The sequence below is a fragment of the Gallinula chloropus genome (genome assembly GCF_964237585.1).
Source record: "Gallinula chloropus genome assembly, chromosome: 5".
In the NCBI taxonomy this organism is placed as follows: Eukaryota; Metazoa; Chordata; class Aves; order Gruiformes; family Rallidae; genus Gallinula; species Gallinula chloropus.
The window spans coordinates 72,440,143-72,461,367 of NC_140090.1; the positions used below are offsets into that span (position 1 = coordinate 72,440,143).

The window sequence follows — 21,225 nt, forward strand, 5'->3', positions numbered from 1 at the left end:
TATAATGAGCTGCTTAGAATTTTTAGGGTGTTTATTGCAATTCATGGAATACTTGTCTAGAGAAAAAAAATATAGGGGGGATGTCTTAGGTGAAGGTGAGGGGTGTGTATATGCACACAGCCTTTTTGTCTCTGATGTGCGCCCGTACGCGTGTGCACGCTTAAGCGTACACGCAGACTGATGAATAGATTTAGGATATTTATCCTTTGTTTCAGCCCAGAAACTTCTCTCCTGGTTTCCCGTACATGGGAACACCCTCTGGGCAGGCTGTGCTCTGATACATGGTTTGACGCCTGTTTTCTCATGCCTGCTGTATCAGCCGGAGCGCCTGAGCTCCGCTGTGGGACAGCCCTCATGCTGAGTAGCCAGCCTGGTTGGGAGATGGGGCTGGCGTGCCCAGGGATGCCCACGCTTGCCTGCAGACATGCTGTTTGCATGGCTGGCCTCCAGGCAACAGCCCCACAGGGCCCTGGTATAATCCTTGTGGTTGCTGCATTGGTTCTGCCCAAGCGTTAAGGCCAGGGGAGATCCCAATCTCACCCTTCCATCCACGTTTCTCCAGCACCTTCCTTCAAAAATAGTTCCTGTCTTTGCCTGCGTGGTGGTACAGAACTTGGGAGCACAGAATGCTTCCCAACCCTGAATATTCCCTAAGCTTAGTAATTACATTTCATTAGAGTGTGCTTATGAATAGTTTATAAAAGGTTAATGGGTGACTAACAGTGATTTTCATAAATGGTTTTGACTATTAAGGTAGTGTCTTCAGGTTGTTTTAACCATTTACAACTGTTATTCTCTGCTTGTAGCATCGCCCTGCTCGCTTCATATGCACCCAGTGGGCTTATAACATCTCTTCATCCCTCATTACCCCTCTATAGTATGTTCTTAATGTAAATTGAGACAGGGTTAACTGACTGATAGGCAAACACTGGACCCACTATGAAAACACAACTGCTATGAGGGGAAATCAGGAAATAATTTAACAGAATTGCACCACACAAATGCTGCACAGCAGTTAAGTGGTGGCAGTGGAAAATACCTTCTGTAATTGAAATTTCAGAGGAAATTCACTTTTACTGAATGTAATTACTGAAGTTGGGGTGTAGCCAGGAACTTAAAAATGAACACTCCTCCTCACACCCCATATTGCCATGTGAGTGGATGTCTGCATAGAAATAAATAGGCACCTGGACTTCGGACCAAACCTCTACCCAGTCCATGGGATCATAGAAGTGACTTTGGCTTTTGGTGCATGTTTTTGTAGCTCCAAATGTAGGAAGAGGTGTGTAAGTGCAATAGGCAGCCTTGTGTCTTGGAGGGATTGAGATTCAGTATGAAACAATGAATGGTCAGTAGTAGCAAGCACATGCTTTCCTTGGGAAAACAGCTGCCCTGACAGTAATCGCTGAGCTATAGCTGCCTGTTGATGAAGACTGCCATGTTTCTGAAGTGTAGAGCTCAGTAGGTAAAATCTCAGCCCAGATGAAGTCAGTGGAGGTTTCACCATCCTTATGGTAGCCTGGCTTTCACACAACATATGTACATAGGTTTCTCCTCATCCTGGTCTCTGTTCCCATCTAATCACACTCCCATGTGCGAATACTCTCTCCTGAACAGTAATTGGGAACATATTTTTGCCATAGCTGGGGGGGAGTTAGATCTTTGCCTGTTTTTTTCATCCTCAATTTTTTATTAGATGGAGGTACTTAAATCTTCATAAAAAATAAAAAATCCCCTGTCTTTGTTGAATTTGTTTCCCTTGAACATTGTGGCCATACAATAGTCCACTATGTAGGCAGAATTACATTTTCAGTGTGTTTTAATTGTTGACCAGATCCTCATTTGAGAAGCCAGTCCATGACCCCTGTCAATGACACATCATAGGGTCCTCCTCAGAAGCTTAACTGTGACACCATCTTTCTGTCCCCATAAACTCAGGCTGTAATGAGTGTTTTGTGATACTTGGGAGCCCTTCTCCAGACATGAGTCTAACTGTACTCAGGTCCACTCTCATACCCTTCTGTCCTTGTGCAACTACTGTACTCAGATCTTCTCCCTTGCTGGTGTGTGCCCACTGCCCTTCCCACCATGTCCTCATGTCAAACAAGTGCAGCTCTTCCTTCCTGCTTTCTGAGGAGGTAGGCTTTTTGTCTCCATCCTTCCTTGTCCTGTTGTCTCTGGCTTTTCTTCCAGTTCAAACCCTTGCTAGCCCCAGCAGCATAGTCCTTTCTTCGATGTTGAGTCTTTCCTAGGACAGACAGTCATTAAATAGGATGTGTATCAACTTTTTATCATGATGCTTATACAGCTTTCAGTGAAGTCAGGATTTTGGCATGGGTTTTATTTTCACTCAGGTTTGTAAGTGTTTTTTATTTAAAAAAGCTCTTAGTGTCAGTTTTTATTGTTTGCACTGTACTGTGGCTGAAGGCCTCGGGCACTGTGAGCAAATTTATGTCCGATCAAAATGCATGCACAGAAAAGTACAGAGAGGGAGAACAGATGAAAGGTACAAAGGCCAGGTTTGTGTCTTGCTGATGGTGAGGTAATTCTGTGGCAGAAGTGGGACTAAGACATAGATCTTCTTGCAGCCTCACCATCGTCTTCTGGTCTGACCTACCCTACCATGCACCAGAGCATTTTCCCACATGTGCATTTCCCTCCCAGCTACTTTTGTCAGAGAGCAGGGAAGGTGTTTGGATGATCCATTTTGAGATTTGCATCCATGGGTCTTCAGCAGAAGTAGAAATCCATGGAAGAATGACCATTTTGTGGCCCGTTCTCCTCTTCCCTTGCCATCACACCCTCCTCCTTTCCTTCTCTCCATGCCTTTGTTTGTAGGAGCTGCAGTTCTGTACAGTTTGAACAATTTCACATTCTCCCTGTCAGTCCCCATTCTCCCCACCACTGCCTTCAAAGACAAAATACTTCTATTTAATGATCCTGAGTACTAACAGCTGATAGACAAAGATCCTCAGAGCTCGGAGTGGACAGTACCTCTTGTTCATGAAAGTACTACTGTGTCATCTTCTGAATGTAGGGAATGTCTAGGCAGTTTGGGAGGAGTGGTTAAGCTCAGCAATGGAGTTTATGAGAGAGGGAAAAATAAATCCCATTATATTTCTGATACTTGTGCACAGCCTACTGATGTATGGTGTATCACCCCATTTTAAATGCCAGTTGGCAGAAAAAAAATCACTGTATGTTGATGATAGAAGAAATAATTCTTTATCCCATTGTGTGTTCTGTGTTATCGGGGCATTGTATTTTGAGAAAAACAGTTCAAAATCTGGGATGGAAGTAGGGATTTGCAGTGAGGAAAAAACTAACAACCCAAAACTTGTAATTTGCCATGGTCACTTTAGCCTTGGATTTTTGGGGAAGTTCCTTTTGTTGATTTCCATGGGGGCTTTGTTTTCTAAGGGAAAGGCAGTCAGTCATAACGTGCTTTCCTTACTGCAAAGCCTTTCTGTAGCTATTGAGAAAATGATAAGAAGTCAATCCTGATTTTGACAAGTTTGTTCATTTTGCTTAACAACTGAAAAGTCAAAGTGATTGTGCCATGTTCATGCTGTGGCCCCAGCTCAGCAATTAGATTCATGCAGAAGGATTGCACATCCCTCTGAATCCAGTTGCAGGACCAGGGCCCATCCATGTGTATGACCACAAACCATAAAGCTGACAACATTTTTTTCTCATTAGAGAAGATGAATTTAAACCTTCCTAGATTACCTTAATGGGTCAAAATTGACTTTGTTCCACAATCTTCCCACCTTCTGTTAAAGCCGTGTAGCTCAGAGATTTATTAGACACAAATATTTTCTTTTGCTCCATCAACAAAATGTAGCTAATGAGGCATCTATAAGGATTATCAAAAATGCATCTAGATTGTGTTGGCATTAATATTTTATTTTGCTGTCAATATGCAACAAAAGATGTCATCCCAAATTCACAACATGATTCAGAACTATAAAAATTGATTCCTTGCTTGCCACAGATAATTTCTTAGCAAAGAAATGGACTGGTGGATTTTCTTGCAGGTAGCTGAAATTCCACTTCAAGTTCATCCAGTTGAATTCGCCTTTTGTTAAAGATGTTAAAAATCATGATGTCTCATGTCAGTAATGATAATGAAGGGGAAGATTGGCTTTAATGACATTAGAAGAGTCATTATGTTTAATTTATTGCTAATTAATGCTGCCAGCTTTCATATGCTTTGTCTAGCTGTCATGTGCTTGTTATATGCCTTTTTTTTTCTTTTTTTCTTTTTTTTTAATGTGTACACATCCCTCCCCATTCATTCATTTTTATTCTGACGATTTACACAGCTTTCTCTCCTCTAGGTTTCCTCCACACATGGTCCCGCCACACCATAGTTTACATACAACTGGAATCCCTCATCCGGCCATAGTCACACCAACAGTCAAACAGGAATCTTCCCAGAGCGACGTTGGCTCACTCCACAGCTCGTAAGTCGTTGTTTCCTGTGTCATCTTTTCAGAACACTCAAAGCATCACCTCTGCATGTCTGCCTTTTTAAAAGGCTTGGATCTGTGGGAATAGTTTTGCTGTAAAAGAATTATTTCTTCTCTTCTGTTTGAATTGATGTGAATGTGGTTTGACTACCAAAGTGTGTCAAAATAATGGTAACAGTCTTTCAGAGCCGTTCTGTGATACAGACAATTACTAATTTCACCCAGTTTGACAGGGAAGTAGAATTTTCGTGATCAAACTTCAGGCTTCTTCACCAGTTTCCCTGTTCAAAGCTGCAGAGGGAGCTTGTGTCAAATTTAGTTCTGAACCAAGGAGAGCCCTGGTCTGCCTCTGCCCCTATTGCTTCTGTGCTTCTGGCCTTTCATTTCACAGGCGAAGCAGAAAGACATTTCAGTTCCCAGTGATGGTGGGGTGTAACTATTTCCTTTACCCTCATGGTCACAAGCCTTCCTATGAACCTGTTTTCCTGGGTGCTCATGTCCTCCCAAGGTTCTTCTAGGGACTGAGGGTACTTGGTGATATTGTGTAAACCTGAGATGGGTGATCTTAAATGCTCTTAAAACTGTTCTCATATAACAGCCCGGGGGAGGACTTAGAAAAACCTTCTGGTCCTCTTCCTTCAGACTAATTTCTGAGGATTAATGCTAGAGAGATTGAGGGGATTAATGTAATAAATTCCCAAGAGTTCTCACTGTGTGGTTTCTGTCTGTTGTATCTTTACCCTTCAGAAAACATCAGGACTCCAAAAAAGAAGAAGAGAAAAAGAAGCCACACATAAAGAAACCTCTTAATGCATTTATGTTGTATATGAAGGAAATGAGAGCAAAAGTTGTAGCAGAATGCACATTGAAAGAGAGTGCAGCCATCAACCAAATCCTCGGTCGAAGGGTAGGTAACAAGGGAGAAGCACAAGCAGGGACTGAAACTCGGTAGGATTCACACCTTCTCAATCACTGTGTTTTCTTGTCATGTTGGTAATGGATAGGGAAGTTACTAAACCAAAGACTTTGCCTTGTTTTTTTGTTTTTGCAGGCACTCTTTGCCACTGGGGTCAGTCATGGGGAGCAGGGGGATAATCACAGTGTTATTTCAGTGTTATTTCTATGACCTGGGGAAAACCATATTTTTTATTTTGTCCTAGAAGCGGGCAGAAAAGTAAATGGTGGAGGAGAAAGCCTTTGGGGAAGTATGGTGCCAGTATCAGCACCTGGGAGAGCTAGAAGAGTGGGGGTGCCAGTAGGGAAGGGAGTCAGAGACCAACCCTGAATCTGTAACTGTGATCTGGCTCATGACCAGTGGTTCAGCTTCTGGATCCTCTCACCTGCTCTTTGGTTTTGGTTAGTTTTCTTAATTCTCCTCACACATCAGGAGATAGCAGGGCTGAGTGAACATAAACAATTAGTTGTGATTCAGTTGAGTTACTGGGAGTTATCTGGAGTTATAAATAAAATATGAATGGCAGCATGCCAGATCATCTGGTGTTTTTATATCTTTTTTTTTTAATATATGAAAGTCAACTCTAGCTGTGTATTTATATATAAATAATATACTCTGCTGTTAACGTGCTTTAAAAAAAAACCCCACAACACTTGCACTTTTTATTTTGTCTGTTTCTCTTTTCCTCACCTCAGTGGCACGCGTTATCCAGAGAAGAACAAGCGAAATACTATGAACTAGCAAGAAAGGAACGACAGCTTCATATGCAGCTGTACCCGGGCTGGTCCGCACGGGATAACTATGTAGGTTCCTATGTAGGTGGAAATTTTTTTAGTAGTAGAGCTTGTAGAAATGTATATGTGACCTGCTGAACTACGACCACACATTGCACACAAGCACTACTTGGAAAGCGTGCCTCAGGATCCCAATCTGGTAACACTAACGGACGCTTCCCTCTGCGATACTAAAACTATTGGGGATAAATCCCAGCCCTCTGCTTGGAAGAGGTTTCCTGGCTGGGACTAGTAAAAGGTTAGAATTGGGGCCTGACAGTAGAGCTCTTGCCTTCACTTCTGCCAGCATCTGGAAATGTTGTTTGGCTTTCAGGTCATTTTAAATTTTCTTTTTTAAACCAAATTAAAAATTTCCCTGCTATGCCTCCTCTCCTTTCCACCGAAAAGATGAATAATTAGTGTCTTGTGCTTATCTGTGTGAGAGTATAGTGGAAAGTGGAAGAATGACTTATCCTAGCTTCAGAGAAGGACTGGCAAAACCAAAAGTGTGACTTGTTTGAAAGTCTTACTCTCAAGTGGGGTTAAATGAATTATTCCACGCTCTACTGTTGTATATTTTGGTTGTCTTGCTTTTTCATGGCCATGTTATCTGTTTCCCCCCCCCGCCCCCCCTCATTTTTGAAAAAGTGTTTTTGGAGTTTGTCATCAATTCATGGAATGTTTTTAAAATTGATTCTCCCCCTCCACCTTTCAGAAAGCCTGTTTTGTAGCTAAAAGTTGTAGAATTATTTTCCATTAAAAAACGTAAAGCCAGCACTGTAAGCACACTGTAAGTAACCCCTTCTTCCATGAAGGGTAATCAGTGCAACTGGTAGTAAGTGTTTGCAAGCCTAAACCCGTAAATTCCTGACAGATTTATGGATTGGTGGGAGCTCTAAACTCTCTTTAATAGGATTATAGCAGCATCTTGATTATTATCATCTTTCAAAAATTAAATAAATCACCTAAAACTTCCAAGGTCTGTAACCCTGGAATAAAGCCTGCTCCCTACCTTCCAGGCAGAGTTCCCTGCAGGTTTGGGGACCAGCAGCTCTAAGATTGATGTCAGTGTTACACAGCTCATTCTTGTTGAAGTCTGTCTCTTCCATCATTGCCATCATCACTGCCTATTTCACCGTAAATATCTTGCTTTGCTGTAAATCACACACCGTGCGCTTCTCACCTCTGTGAGAATCCACACTTTTACACGTGTGGATGGGAAGAAGCTAGTTCAGAGTCTGCAGCGAAGCCTGGAGCAGCCACAGCAGCTCCCAATGTCCTTCCACTGCTTCAGCAGAGGAGAATACACATGCTCACTTATTTAGCTATGCACACTTAAGGACAGTTCTCAAATCCTTCTGCTCTTCCTCGATCATCTTTCTGTCGGGCTCTGCCTCGCTCCCTCCTTTGTTCGACATGGCAGTTGTAGCTGTGCCTGCTCCTTGGAGGAAACCTCTTTAAGCCTGATGAAGCACTGCTCCTGCTAAACACATTTTCCCTTTCTTCTTGACATAGCCTGGCCTGAGCCAGTTGGACTGCAGGCTGGAGGTAGTTCCTTAGCACTGCGCAGTATCGTCGTCTTGGGTGTTCAAAGGGGAGTATAGGCTCAGCTGAGGTGTGGGGAATGCTCATTCTGTGCAGTGACTGTGCCATCGACAGATGGGCACGTACAAAGCCTTCAGTGTTTAGGACCTTTTACTTTTGTCCTCACCATGTGAGCACTGAGAAACTCTTTCTTCTTGAGCTAAAAAGGACAGGATGAGAAAGCTGGCACTTTCCCAGCAGCTTGATGCTGTACCCCCAAGTGACCTTCAGGGGGAACCTTCCTGCCTGAGGAGAGCGTGGTACCTCTGCATCACACAATTGCATCATCCGTGAGGTTTATTTATTTCTCTCCCCTGGTTCTTTCAGAGCTCTCAGAGTTCCCCTCCTCCCTCAGTGTTTTTTAGGGTCTCAAGCCCTTCACATATCTAGAAGAGGAGCACATGTGGGCTGCTTGAACTGGTTCAATTGTCAGACATCTCACATCAGGCACGAGGATGAAGCCAGCTGTAGCCCAGGTCTTTAGAAACAGGAGCAGTACATTCAGAAACCACATCCTTCAGCCTGGTCTTAAATAAGAGAAGAGGATTTGGGGAATCCCTCGTGGCTTGTTGGTGTTGCAAGGCACATTTGCTCTTCCTGATATCTAACCTAAGATATTAAACAGCCCGGTGTGTTGGACACAACAGTATGTAACGGTCTGGTCACCTGGCCTGCCACTTGTCTAGAAAATTAGTACCAAAGAACTCTGCAGTCCTGTCAAAACCCGTGCTGGTTTGACTCTGTAGAGGGAGCTGCCAAAATGGTTAGCAAATATTTGCATCCACATTTACTTGCAGCCTAAGAATTTGTATAGTACGGTGATGGAAAATGTTACAGGCCTCTGCTCAGGTCTTAGGAGGACAGTCTGGGGCAAAGGCAAATGGTGTCTTCTACAGAGCACTTGAAAAACTGTTGCCATAATTCTTTTCTTAAGTCTATGAGTTAATTTAGCTATGTAATCAAATACCTTCTTGCAGAACAGAAATGCAGCTAGCCAGCCAGGTGATTCTTTTCCCCATTTCCTTTGAAAAGGGTGTAAAAGAAGTTGGTGAGACCTCTGTCAGTTCTTTTTAGGAACAGTTTTCAAAGCTAGTGTTGAAAAGGAATGAGAAATTCCTGGTCCCTGGCTGACATTCCTGTATATCAGCCTTTTTTAGCAGATTGCTCCCCAAAGGGCTTATAGTACTCTAATACCTGGCTCGAAGAGTTAGTAAAGTACAGAAGACTCCTGACCTCTGTTCTGGCTGGCCCCTGTGTGAAGAAGTTAGAAGGTCTCAAATTGGAATAGCCCTTGAATTCCCAAATGCACTGCAGAAATTACACAAATTTGCCACAGATGCAGGCTGTTAATTATGCAAGTGGCCTCCTTGAGATTAAATAAAAATCAGGCTTATGATCCTGAAGCCATTGTCTGGTTTTGGTTACATCGTTGTAAAGCTGGAAAAAAATTCACTGACTTTCAAAGAATTCCTGTCAATCTAGATCAATACAGATGGAACAGTCTGAGCCTCTCGTATCTTTATGTGATACATGGACTTCAAGATACCAAATTTATCCCAATTTTATTCTCAGGGAGCTTTAGGAGCAATGCTTGTCTATCTTGTCTGCCTGTCATGTTAGACTGATGGCTGCTGTAGCAATTGACTTAGAGCGAGAACTTTCCATATCCCAAAAATGACCTCGGATGTGTCGGATGTGATTTCTCAGCAGGATCCAGGCTGTGGGATTTATGTGCATATTGCTTGAAAACCCCTAAAATGGAGAGTGCACAGAGCTTTTTTCCCATCACCAGAAGGTGTGCGCAAGACTCTGCTTGTCATAGCCTGGGCAGCAGGGTGGGAGTTTACAACCCTGATCAGGGAAGGGGGGATTAGTACAGAAGCCCTGTGCCAGAAAGGCAGCTTTTGGGGAGGAAAAATTGGAGGAAAAACAACAAATTGATATCCAACATTCATGTTGAGGGAACTTCCTACTAATACGTTACAGGGAATGTATCATAGTGAGCGTCCTGAATGTTGTAGTGGATGTCCCAAGCTGAAGCCCAATCTTAACCATTTAGCTGGGAGCCAAACCAACTTACTGAGAAAGATAGCCACCATGTGGGAGAACCTCTTGGCTTCTTTTGGCCATGAAAGGACTGCTGGTCTAGTGTGTCTTCAACTTTCCTTAGCACCACACCTTCAAAAGCAGGGATCTTTGTGATGTTCACAGTTAGCGTTGCTGGCCTGAAAGTTGTTGCTTTTAGCATCTGGGGAGCTGCAAAAATGAAATGACTTTGTCCCCTTCCACTGTCCTTTTTGTGCTGCTCTGCAAACTCTGTAGCTCAGTGTTGGAAAAGTGTTCTTAGAAAATCACTTCTCTCTTTTGAGGCTTGCTTATTACTTTATAAGGCTTCTCTTGGAAAACAATCGTTGGGTTTCCACGGAAGTTGGGCTCTGGTCATCTCCTCTCCCACACTGCTGGAGGGAAACAGAAAGGGCCTTTCTCCCTCAAATCAGAAACCATAAGGAATTGCATTATCTTGTGGGACTGTATTGGGGAAAGGGATGCAGTTCAGCTAAACATACTGGCATTTTTTCTTGTGATAGAGAAAAATGTGGGAAAGGTCTTAATTACATCTGGATTTATTTCTCTTCCTGGTTTTGCTTCCCAAGTTGTCAGTGCACTTCTAAACCTGCCAGTTAGGTTTTAGTCATTACCTTGGCTTCCTTATCTGCTTCAGTAGTTGTTTTTTGGTGCTAAGGAACATCAGGGGCTCAATCTAAAGGAGTCTCCCACCTCAAATCTCTGCTGTTGTGCCTTTTCACCTCCCCACCCCGCAGAAACATGACCACAAATGACTTTTTTTGAAGCAGGAGCATACATATGTCAGTGCTTCTGTCCTGATGACAATCCCACCGCAAAAGAAGCATCTTACAAGTAGCTCTGCCCCCTCCCCAGCTACCTATGGCTTTGGTGGGTGTTAGCGTGGGTGGGGTTGGCTGCAGCGAGGGTGTCCAAAAAGGCATGGGGCAGGCAGGCAGGGCCATCCTGGGGGTGTGAGAGTCTCCTTGGGACCCCCTAAACCTCGCCACACCAGAAATGAGCTGGCACTGCATGACTTCCCTGGCACAGGTGACCTCCTTGGGGAGCTGCCCGTACTGGCCACAGCCCCATCACTCATCAAGTCTTGCGAGGAGACATTTAGGGTTTCACTTGGTTTGATTTCTTCCTTTTTTTTAATTCATTTGTGTATGTTTCCTGCAGGGAAAGAAGAAGAAGAGGAAAAGGGATAAGCAGCCAGGAGAGACCAATGGTAAGTAAATCTGCATCTCTTACTTAGTGGAAGTGTGGCAATCCCGGTGTGACACTCCTAGGAACGGGGGAGGTGGGTCTGAGTCTCCTGGCCTCACAGGGAGCCGGCCCCTATACTAGGCAGCCTTTTTTCTGGTTTGGTTTTTTATTTTTTTTTAATTTTTTTTAATGCACTCTTAAGTAATTCCGCGTTATTGCCCTTCTAAAACTAGTAACCAAGCCATTGCATGTTAAGAGCATCTTGTGACGTTAGCCGAGTTTGTACGTAATAATTGCAAAGCCTTTAACTGCAGAGCCGTAGATGTAATAATGCCTATGCCATCGTTTATACAGTTGTCTGCTTATTTTGCACATACGTGTGTGCGTGTACGTACGTACCTATGTGTTTGGTATTAATTTGGGCTGTACCTGTGTGTTCTGATGCATGCCTTACAGTGGTAAATCGCACCCATTTTAAATTAAGGAGGTTTGCCGTTCTATATAGGAAAGTAGAAATACTGCATAGGCAATCTCATAGTCAATTTTGAAGAAGCCCTGACTTAGTTTTTTTGAAGCCTTTGTATAATTTGTTCTTTTTTTTCAGAACACAGCGAATGTTTCCTAAATCCTTGCCTTTCACTTCCTCCGATTACAGGTGCTAACGTCATTTTGAGTCATTTAAAATAGTTTATAAACTGCTTTTTAATTTTTTTTTCCTGCCATTATAGATTTTAACATTAAACACTTATGACATTAAGAAAAAAATACCATCCACACGTTTTGATAGTATTTATGATCTATATATCTTTATATCTATTATATGTTTGATAGTAATTTTTTAATTTTGCTTTTCGTTTTTGTAACAATTGCTATTAAAACAGTAATGCAGTAAAAATAACGCAAGAGTTGTACTAACTGTGCAAATTGAATATGCAGTATTTCTTTAAAGAGACTGATAAAGAATGGAAGCAAGTCAGTAATGAACCTCCTTAATCTAATGGCATTTTTCATGGCTCCCACTAAGTCTTCTCACATTAGCATGCATATGCATTTTTAATTATTATTTTAGTTTTGGATTTTTTTCTTTTATTTTTTTTTTCTTTTTTCTTTTCTGCTCAAGTCTATTCATTGCAATTCACTAGCTCTACTAACTCAGCACCTTGCCATGCTTTACGTTTTACTTTCTGGCTGATACTAACATACTCATTTCGCAATCTGCTTATTCTTATCCATTCTTTCAAATACAAATTAATAAAACCAAATAAATTGAATGTTATTCCAAAAGCTGCATTATCCCAGGAGATATAATTTTATATTTTCCTTTTTTTTTTCTTTCTTTCTTTTCTCTTATTTTTATTTTGTGTCTGAGTTGAAGAAAAAAGCATGTTCAGGATCTAACTTCCATACTCAGCTTCTTTTCTTCCTCCTCCCCTCCCCTTCAAAAAAAAAAAGAGAATAAAAAACCCAGCCCAAATAAATCTTGCCTGAAACATCCTGCTAGACCAGCCACAATGACTTTCCTCTACCTGCTCTTTTAAAAGGGAAAGAAACAGTCCTTTATAAAGGGATACTGCAGCTTTAATTGCAACAGCTAATCTCAAGAGTTGAATAAAAATGTGATTCTCACTTTTTTAACTTTTAAATCAAAAGTCAATATTTTGCAATTAATAACGAGGACATTGATTTTTATTCCCTTTTTTATTTTCATTTTTTTCCTTATTTTTATCTTTCTCTTTTTTCTCCCCTTTTCTCTCTTCCTCTCTCCTTCTCTCTCTCTCTCCCCTCTTCCCTTCTCTTTTTATTTCCCCCTCTCTCCCTTTTCTGCTCGCTTTTCTTGAACTCATTCAGACCTGAGCGCTCCTAAGAAATGCCGAGCGCGCTTTGGCCTTGATCAACAGAATAACTGGTGCGGCCCCTGCAGGTGTGTATAGTTTTCCCAGACTCGCTATGGCTGATTTGCAGCTGGTTTATTTGGTACTTTCCCCTTTTTTTCCTGCCTTGTTGCTTTGTAGCTCTGTGTTGTGATCTAGAAGACACAAGGGAGTGGGACACTGCCATGAGTTATCGTCTCTCTGAAAGGGTTTTGCTTTTTTTTTTCGTTGTTGGTCTTTTTTTTTGTTTTTTTTTTGTTTTTTTTCCTTTTTTGCCTCCTCCTTTGCTGCTGCTAGCCAAAAACCCACTGTAAAACAGCATCAGCCTTAAGCCCATCTGATCCGTGGCTCAACCACGCTCCTGCCCTCCAAGCCTCCACCCAAGGAAAGTCTCTCCCTTGATAACACGGCATTGAGTGCGGTACCGACACCAGACAGACACATGTCTGTGTCGGACAGTCCTTTTTTTTTTTTGGTTTTGTTTTTTTTTTTTTGGCTCACTAAGTCCTGTTTTCTTTCCTGCCCTTGGTATGAGGGGAGATTACCAAATAAAACTGAGGTGATTGAAAGCTGAAACGTAGCTGTAGCTAAGATGACGCAGACCGAATGAGCTCTATCCACCATTGTGTTGTATTTTTTGTGTTTACCTTATGCTAACAGATGCAAATACTCCAAAGAAGTGTCGGGCATTGTTCGGGCTTGACCGACAGAGTTTATGGTGCAAACCATGCAGGTATAATACTACCCATTAGGCCTTTGGGGAAATAAAAGCAATCTGTCCTCTTAGTGCATTTGTGTGATTTTATTTTTTTAATCTTTTTTCCCCACTCCCCACCTTTCTCTCTCCCACAGCATCAATTGCTAATAATCTTTGATCTTTGGAATTTCTTGCTAATTCAATGCCATTTTCTCTCTCTCTTTACCAATAACCTCTCGCTGGTGGTAGAACTGGGAACAAGAAAACCTGAAGTCCTTAAAGCTGGCAGTATTTTGGCTTTTTTTTTTTTTTAATTATCTTTTTCCAGATTGTCAGCAAAACAAATGTTTAGCCAGACATCTGTATTTTGTCTTTCATTTGGGTCTATGTCCGCTGCCTCCAAAGGCTTTTTAAAAAGGTTCTTGGATCTGCAGATCTCGTGATTAAGAGATGTAAAAGCCAGTGTTTACAGCTGATTCTGTACTCTTTTTTTTTTTTTTTTTGGTGTTATCTGCAAAATTAAATAGCTACCCGTAGGCTTCTGTGCCTCGGGAAGGTTTATGTAGATGTCGCTTTTTTAAATGATCTGATGTCTTTGCTTTTTTTTCCTCCCCTGATTCTGAAAATACAATTTTTCCTAAATTTTATCCCAACAAGTGAGCTGTAAATGCCTGAGCTCTAGACAAAGCTAATTACAACTTTAATAGGACAGTTTACAGCTTTAAAAGGAGATGAAAGACATCAGAGAGCCCAAATTTCAACAGCCCATGTTCTACTGGAGTTTAATTCCATGTATAACTCAGTACGTACTTCTTTCTTGGTGGAGGGATACCGAGTAGTTCTTTTCTCATTCCTTTTTCCTTATATGATCGCATTTGGTTAAATTTGTTGTTTCTTTGTTCTGATACAAGCAGTCTTTGAATTTGGAATATTATGATGGTAGGTATTTCAACCCAAACCACACTCTGTGTGTAGTGATTCCTCTCCCACATTTTCCCCTCTTACTCATGCCAGTCCCATGTGCTCCATCTCATTTAGAATGTAGATCAGACGTCCATCGTATTTTGTGTATGCACGCAGTCTTGTTTGTGCTTAGTGTTGAGGAAAGCACGGATCAAGGGTGGTGGTGTATGTCAAAATACCAGCTAAGGCACCAGAAATGTCTTCGACAGGTTGCATATTGTCCCATTTGAGGCATGCCAGTCCTGGGAGGTGGGGGTCTTAGATATCAGTACCAGGATGTATGGCAAATGAGCTTTGAAAGCAGCAGTTTCTTAAAGCTTGAGGGAGAAAGGGTTCAGTCCAGAAGAGCCAGGTACCCTTTTCGCTGTGTCAGGAGGCTCGAGCCTCGTGCTAGCAAAAGGCTCAAATGCTGTGTTTAATTAGGCTTTACTCGTGGTTAGTTCATTACACAATATCAGCAGATATTTGTGTGTAGACTGGAGATAGAGTACTCATTCAAAGCATGTCAGGCTGTGTATGCCAAGTACCAGAACTAGAGGCACATCATGTTTGTGTTGCTTTATCTTTCCCCAGCTGCTTAAGTAAACAGCAGACTTTTAGAACTATGTGTTATCAGCAAGGGGACTTTTCATTCGGCCTGTGCAGTGCTTAAGTTACATGTGAAGCATAAACCCTGTTAACTTACACCAGGTTTTGCTCAGAAATCTTTGCAGCTTGTTGAGAACAGGTTTGAGCGGTGGAATACCCTCAGCATTGAAGCAAATAGCTCAAGACTCACTGATAGAGAGACAGCTGCTTTTTCTGTTTTGTTTTTTTTTGGTAAAAGCATGGAGGCGTTTTCTCAGTAGGTAGAATTCAGAGCATTTCTCTCCTAGTCCTGGTCCTAACCATTATAACATTGCATTTGCTAGCATGGTAGCTTTTCCTAGCACATCTCGGGTAGGTGCTAAAGATGTGCAGTTTGCTACTACAGTAGCAACAGAGACATCTTTGCTCACAGCAGCTGAATAAACCCCCTGTCATGGTCTGTGGCTTTCATTCATGGCAATTGCAGCATTATGGGTCTCCTGATGCTGTCCTGAGACTAGCTTCAAGGGCAGCAGGAACGGGGTCAGATCTGTTGGTGTTTGCCAGACTGGTGTAGCACTTGATGCTTTGAGTGGCACACAAGAGAATAATCCTCACTAGTGCTTCTGAGGGTTGTATTTTTGTTCCCACTGTAAGGAGAGGGAAGCTGAGGCACAAAGAATTCCTTGGATATTTATTTATTGCCTGGTGGTGTTCAGTTCTGGTAATACCCAGCTTGCAAAGTTTGGGGTATCACTGCTTTCTGCCCCACCTAATGCTGCCATGCCCATGACCACGATAACACATGGTGGGAGTGACACAGCTGGAGAAATGTTCCCCACCTTGAGCCATCGTGATTTCAGTAAACTGCTTTTCAGACTAAAAGCAGCCACACAACTAAAGAATGTTAATGTACAACAGAAGCAGAGGAAGCAATCTGCTTCTTAATCCTAGTCAAAGAAAAATCACTTCAGGTAGCAGACTAGTCTTAAAAAGGTTGTTACTTCTGTAGAGTCAGAGGCAGGTTTAAGTCTGCCTTGCTATGGGAACTTTCAGGCCAGACAACTTAAAATAGTATTAAAAAATAGCTTTAAATTTTTGACATGCTAGATTCAAACTGCCTCCAGTTAAATCATTAACTGCCTTGTAGGTTCAGAGCAATCCAATTGAATGGCTTCTAGACCACCATCAATGAAACAGGCAGAGCTTGGGTCTCTGTTTGCAAATTATTTTAATTTGGGGCTGGCAGGGAAGCCCTGAAGTCTCCCAGTTATGACAACCTACCTTTCCTCATGGGTATTATTGGTGAGCTTTGTGAAACGTCACTGTTTCACTTTGCCACTGTACAGAAGGTCCAAACATGAACTGTGGCCCTGGTAGCATTGAACAGCTGAAGCTAGAAAGTAGTGAGACAGACAAGGGGAGAAAGCAGGGGAACTTAGCCAAAAGCCAGATGCTTCCCACATTGTTAAAGGTAGAAGAATTAACAGGTTCTGTTTTGAGCCCACCAAATTAATTTTTTTCCTGTCTTTTAACGTTGCTCTAATAAAGCATGGTTTACAGCCTTCACTTGCTGTCTTCTATCTTTCTTCCTTTCTTTTTAACATTTAAGTTGCATGGTTGTCTTTAGTTTTTAGCATGTATTGATCTGCAGGCTAACGTGGTTACACTCTTAATAGCCCTAACCCCTTACCTTGACATGTGGAACGTGGAGCAGAACCTGAGAGCAGAGCCTGAGTCTCTGGAGGAAGGGATGTCACAGCACTGGTCCCTGACTGAAGCTGGTGGAGAGATGGGGTGACGGGGTTGCTGTTCCCTTCCTGGCTGTGGACAATGATATTTTTTGACTCAGGATCAAGCTGGTCAGGTCTCCCTCACAGGCAAGAAGCATCTAGCCCCACTGCCTAGAGTGCAGACCTCGGTTTAACCCACGTCCAGTGCTGTTGCTGTACCTAGGGGAGAACATTGATGACCAGCAGTGGAGCTGGGGCACCTACACTAGTGGGAATGTCACCCAGCAGGACATGCTGCTGTGCCCTGCTCGGACGCTTCCTTTGCTGAAGTTGTGGAGCCAGGGCAAGGTGTCCAGTGAGAGCAACCTGCTCCTTGCTGGAGTGACAGTGCAGCATAGCTGAGCATCCAGAGTTTTTGTGGCAGAGCTGCTCTAGACAGGCTTTGTCATGTATATACCTCAGGCTGTGTGACAGTGGTTCAGCACTTCCCAGGAAAAGACTGCTTGTGAGTAGGAGGGCTGGAGAGCCATCATTATTAGGGTCAAGGTGGCCACTGAATGTCGTTCTGCCAGATACCGTGGTTGTTTGCCTCATTATTTCTGTCCTGCTGCGAGAATTGTCTTGCATATACTTGGCAAGAGAGATGGTGTGAAACTGTTGTCTGTTTTCATTGCTCCTTTACATTATTAAGTGGACAGAGGGAGGAGAAAAGACCTCTGTTGGGTCACTTACTTGACGATGAGCGGCTCTTGCGAGACTCTCATGTTCCCTGGTGTGAAATAAGCTCCATCTTGCTCCTCACCTTTGTACCTGTCGTCGTGCTCTTCACCTACTGAAATTGAATCCCACTCTGGAGTTACGTGGATAGCCTCTCAGAGGAAAACTCCCCAAAGCGCAGATGAGCAGGTTCCCAAATCTACCACTCTCCCTTAAAACGAAAAGTAAAACTGAGTCGATTTACAGCCACAACCTGCAGGCCATACAACCAGTTATTCTTGTTATTTTGGATCATACTCTGTTTATCCTGTTCTTTTCCGTTTTTTTCTTCTGTTTGCTTTGTTTGTTCGTTTTGTTTTTATTTCCCCTCTCTCTCGTTCTCTCTATTATATATCCCTCCTGTCTGACGTTTCTGGATTTGGTGTGGTTCTTAACAGAGGAGAAAGCAATGAGCAGTAGTTTGCAGCCATCCTTGCCTCCCAAGGGCAGTGCATCGTAAGAAACGACAGGTGACTCAGGTGTAGAGAGAAAGCCCCATTGAGTTGGACAGCGTTGTGGGACATCTTGAGATACCATCAACTACTCAGAGCTTTTATTTTACAAGGATTAAATTATTATTAATATTCTTTTTTTTTCTGGAGGGGAGTCAAGTTTGTAGATTAGCACAGTGGGCTCCAAAAATGTCTTATCTGATTTCCAGATTATTAAAATACCTAAGGAAAGCAGGCGGCATGAAGAGGAGGGGGATGAAGAGACAATTGGTGAATCCTGTCCAAATCTGTTAGCCAGGGGGAGGTTCCCCAGTGGGCTCGGTGCCGAGGACACCTTGCCAGACCCCCAGGATGGTGCGTGGGGCCGGGGTGCCACCCGCACAGAGCCCAGAGTAGCTAATCGACGGCTCTTTGCTTTAGATAACTGTCTCCACCGGCATCCCTGCCCTTTATTCACAGATAACTCTCTCCCTGTTTCTAGGAGAAAAAAAAAGTGCGTTCGCTACATACAAGGTGAAGGCAGCTGCGTCAGCCCACCCTCTTCAGATGGAAGCTTACTAGACTCTCCTCCGTCCTCCCCCGCCATGCTCGCCTCCCCCTCCAGAGACTCGAAACCACAGACTGAACAAACGCAACCCCTCTCGCTCTCATTGAAGCCCGACCCGCTGGCGCACCTGGTCATGATGCCGCCGCCATCCTCGCTCGTCCTCTCCGAGAGCGCTGCGAGCAAGCCCGGCGCCCTGCCTGCCACCAGCTGCCCCAACGGGGCCCTGGACCACCCGCCGGCCGCCCTCCCGCCGGCCGCCGCCGCATCCCTAGCACAGCCCTCGACGTCCTCCTTGCATTCCCACAGCTCTCTGGCGGGGACACAGCCCCAGCCGCTCTCCCTCGTAACCAAGTCCTTAGAATAGCTTTAGCCTCGTTAGCCCTTTCGGTTTCCTTCGGGGGGATTGAATTCTGTTGGGATTTGGGGGTTTGGTGTTTGGTTTTTGGGTTTTTTTTCTTTTTCTTCTTCTGTTTTTCCTTTTCCTTCTCCTCCTCGTCGTCGTCCGCCGTTCGTCGTCGTTTCTCAGTTTCATTTTTAATTCGTGCCACGTGGCTACATTAGTTGATGTTTTATCGAGTTCATTGGTCAATATTTGACCCATTCTTATTTCAATTTCTCCTTTTTAAATATGTAGATGAGAAAAGCCTCATGATTCTGCCAAAATTTTTATCAACAGCTGTTTAAAGTCTTTGTAGCGTTTAAAAAATATATATATATACATAATTGTTATGTAGTTCCAATAGCTTAGTTTTAAAGACTGATTTTAAAAATTAAAAAAAAAAAAAAAGAAGCAATTTTGAAGCAGCCCTTGCCGGAGGCATTGGTTCTTTATTATTTGTATTAAATACGAGCTTGCGAACCAATCATTTTACATCTGGTTTTTAAACCTTTAAGGGCACAATGAATGCGGTGCCGCTACTACTTCTTTTTTTTTTTTCCTTCCTCGTGTGAAACAACCTTTATTGTGATGTTACTTGTTATTGTTTAAATGTACAGAAACAAAGGGTTAAAAAAAAAAATGTGTTAATATACCTTGTTCCATGGTGTTGTTCTTTTTGGGGGAGGGAACGCTACTCAACAATTAAAAGTATCACAACGCTATTGGACCAGTAGTATTTATTGCTTTAGAAATTGCTTGTTGTATCTGTATGTTGTCCCTTTTTAAATGTTTTTTTTCTTCTTTTTTTTTTTCCTCAAAACATTGTATAAAGGTTTTTTGGTTTTTTTTTCCTTTAGTGTAAGCATCTTATATATAACAACTCATTTGTACAAGGTTTTTAAGTTTATATATAAATGTGTATATATATATTTTTTCCGGGATTTTTGTTTCGATTTCCTTTTGTGATTTTTTTTTTTTTTCTCTATGAAACACAGTTGCCACCAAATGGACATTTGCAGATGCTTTTTTTTTTTTTTTTCTCCAAGGATCAATAGTGTAAAAAAGACAAAATACAAAACGCTTTAAAAGCCATTACACGCAAAAAGACTTGAAAATTTAGCAAGGGAATTTTTAGCAACGCTGTTTGAAAAATAGCAAGGTCCAAGTGTCTCCCAGTCAGAACTGCAGCTGAATCCCCTGCGACATTAGGACTGTAGGCTGTGTGCAAAATTTTTATGTGCCAAAATTCTCAGTGACTTTTAAACTTTCTCCCGACAACTTTATTTTATTTTATTTTTTTTTAATGCTGTAATTTTTTTGTTCATCATGTTTTGCTGTGATGTTACATAGGTAGATATGTATGTAGTTTTAATGTCACCTATAACAGACGTGTTTGGTAGCAGATTGTCCGGAAAGCATTTAAAATGAAGAGGTATAAACCCTTAAGGGCCAAATTCTGTATATTAGATTATTCATAAAAGGAAAATCAGACTGCCACTTTTATGTACACTTACTACATACAGGTAGGTAGCAAACTTAAAACAAAAAAAAAAAAACCTAGGCATGTTGATGTTGCAAAAAACGCTGTATAAAGCTGAAAAATTGTTCATCTGTTCATTCAGTGCCATTGTAGTTGACATGAAGCGATTGTAAAACTGTCTCAGATTTTTCTCTGGTTTATTAAGATGCTAACTATAACATTTTTTGTGAATACTTTGAATGTTTCCTAACAGTTGTGATGTTACTGTTCCGTTTTATGCTCTTATTCCGATTTTCATTTTTAATGGTTTGGAAGCCATTTTTTGTAATGAATAAATGTTCATGCTGTACAGTATCTGTAGCATGCAGTTCTGGATTAATAAAAGCAACTTAGTATGTGCAGAGAACGACTTGTCAACTCATTTATGCGTTGACTGCATTTTACTCCGGCCAAAAAGATTTACAGCCCGAGTGGAAAACGTCCTTGGAAAACAAAGTGCGGTGAAAATCGCGGCGACGTGCTGCCGGCTCTAGACGTGAGAAATCCGCTGTTTCCTTTGGGTTCCCATGCTGCCACCTGCTCAATTCGTTTTCCCCCTGCCCAGCAAGCTTTTCCTGGAGTAGCAGGAGTTGAAAATCCTTTTTATTTAAATCAGATGGCATTTGATGTGGCAAAAGGCAAATGGCTCATGAGCTGAGGTAACGCGTCCCTCTGGTTGAGGTG

At 42.3% G+C, this 21,225-nt stretch overlaps 1 protein-coding gene across 7 annotated transcripts in view; it reads left to right on the forward strand.

Moving 5' to 3' along the window:
• TCF7L2 (transcription factor 7 like 2) overlaps positions 1-19,496 on the forward strand; it is a 179,402-nt gene extending 159,906 nt beyond the window's left edge. The window contains exons 8-15 of one of the 7 annotated variants that reach the window (XM_084264994.1): positions 4,341-4,466; positions 5,220-5,379; positions 6,123-6,230; positions 11,031-11,079; positions 11,662-11,712; positions 12,906-12,978; positions 13,589-13,661; positions 18,578-18,700. In XM_084264994.1, the coding sequence (XP_084121120.1) occupies positions 4,341-4,466; positions 5,220-5,379; positions 6,123-6,230; positions 11,031-11,079; positions 11,662-11,712; positions 12,906-12,978; positions 13,589-13,631 (610 nt within the window). In that variant the 3' untranslated portion in view covers positions 13,632-13,661; positions 18,578-18,700. Of the gene's footprint in view, positions 1-4,340; positions 4,467-5,219; positions 5,380-6,122; positions 6,231-11,030; positions 11,080-11,661; positions 11,713-12,905; positions 12,979-13,588; positions 13,662-18,577 lie in introns of all 7 variants that reach the window. The other 6 variants (XM_084264997.1, XM_084264995.1, XM_084264998.1 and 3 more) reach the window with 6 other exon arrangements.
• The last annotated feature ends 1,729 nt before the right edge of the window (positions 19,497-21,225 follow it).